The following is a 1,817-nucleotide window of genomic DNA, read 5'->3' as shown; positions in this document are numbered from 1 at the left end:
TACGGGCCAGGCCTGAAAGATTACTAAATTATGCACAGCTCTTCTAGTATAAGAGGGATTTCCAAGTGCCCAATTTTACTCCCATCACATTAATGTTGATGTCACTGCGTATTCAACCATGCATTTTTGACAAGCCGGAGAAAGCAATGGCAATTTTGGCTTTTTTTTTTGTTAACTGTTTGTCTTCAGGTAATGAAAAGCTTTTGTAAATTAGCTGAGTGTCGGTATGAGTTCTATGGCTTCAATCTCCTTTAAAAATAAAAATCTTAAGGGTCCAAAAAAAAAAAAAAAAGGAAAAAGAAAGAAACAAAAACAAATAGAAAGAAAAACAAAGAAGGAAAAAATTGCTGATATTGCCACAAATCATTAGAATTCACCTGACGTGCTGAAACAAAACTTTGTAAGTTCAAACAAATCATTGATTTGTTCTAATTTTTTGTGGTTTCCTTTTGCTCTTTCTGCCCCTTTGCCGTCCGATTGGTGATGTTGTTCAAACAGGATCGAATTCCTGCTAAATGCAGGAGTGATCCTGCTGCTTCTTTCATCTCCTCGTCGTCACTCTCAGGGGGCTTTTCTGTACGTCTCTTTTTAAGAGGCAGTGTGTCACTTGGTACTTTTTTTGCCTTCATTAAATGTTGCCTTTTCTTGTGCTGGGATGCATACCCACTGTCAGCTAAAGAATCCTTGGTCTCCTTCTGATTTTGCTTTTTGTCCTCCTCTTCTGTTTCACTATGGCTCTCGTGGCTCTGGAAGCTAACTTCACTTCCTTCACTGCTGTCTTGGCTACCTTTAGTTGCAAATTCATACTGGTCGTCAGCAGAGGAAGAGGAAACGGAGTCACTAGCAGGTGATGTGCTCCTGTGGTTGGAAGATTTGGCACTGCTGTAGTTGTGATCCTCCTTTGGATCACCACTAACAACTGGAGAGCCACAGGACTGTTCGCTTTCTGTCCGCATCCGGCAGTTTGTTATTCCATTCCTGTAAAAACAAATCAAAGCAGTCTTAGAAGCCACAGAGATGTGATTCTGCTTCAGTGCAAAAGATGATAAAGTAAAGCCAACTGACAGATAATCTAAAAATATGACTATCAAAGTAATGTCTGTGCAGGCCAGTTTCAAAGCCTGACTCGAATTGCTTGTGGATTGGACTCCACACATAAAACAAGCCAAAAGACACGTAACAACACAGGAGGCAGGAGCAAGTAGGGGATGGTCACAAGTAAGTGATGTCTGAACAGTCCTGATTTACGTTTCAACTAACAGTTTACACTTAAAAAAAAATTAGAAAGAAAAAATCCCCATTATTTTACTGACTGGATATTAAAGAAACTCTGATGAGTTGCATAAATATCCTCTCCCCTTTTTCATATAAAATGACACTATATGAAAAATGTGGGGAAGAGACCCTAGCTTTCTGAAGTACTACTTTGCCTCCTCTCAAAGACTCTTTTCCAGCTAGGACTCTTTCCGACAGAGAGAGCAACTAAATATAGGACACAGGTAGTAGTCCAGTCACATTTCTGATTGTAATCAGTTTATGAATAATCTTAAAAGCAATACAATCTTAAGCCACTAGCTGCCAACAAAGTATTAAAACATGTTTAAAGAAAAACAGTAGGAAAAAAAAAATCTGGTTTTGCTCTACAAGTTGTCGTTTTCCCCTTTGGTTTTATGGCACTCGGTGCTGTGGGAACTTCTGCAACACGATATATTTAAAAACTAAGTGTCCTCTTCTGCACTGGAAAATATTAGAGCATTGCCAGTGACTTTGCAATACAGAATACAATACTTGCAAGTCTGTTAAAGATGGGACTGATC

The 1,817-nt window shown here is 39.0% G+C and overlaps 1 protein-coding gene across 1 annotated transcript in view; it reads right to left on the bottom strand.

The window, feature by feature from the left end:
- Positions 1–428: 428 nt before the first annotated feature.
- LOC104079710 (forkhead box protein N3-like) overlaps positions 429–1,817 on the bottom strand; it is a gene marked incomplete at its 5' end in the record, with an annotated part of 3,119 nt that continues 1,730 nt past the window's right edge. The window contains one exon of the mRNA XM_009581838.1: positions 429–978. Coding sequence (XP_009580133.1) covers positions 429–978 — 550 coding nt within the window. The remainder of the gene's footprint in view (positions 979–1,817) is intronic.

Source organism: Fulmarus glacialis, unplaced genomic scaffold (assembly GCF_000690835.1).
Source record: "Fulmarus glacialis isolate BGI_N327 unplaced genomic scaffold, ASM69083v1 scaffold2537, whole genome shotgun sequence".
Lineage (NCBI taxonomy): Eukaryota > Metazoa > Chordata > Aves > Procellariiformes > Procellariidae > Fulmarus > Fulmarus glacialis.
This window is presented reverse-complemented; position numbering and strand designations above follow the sequence as displayed.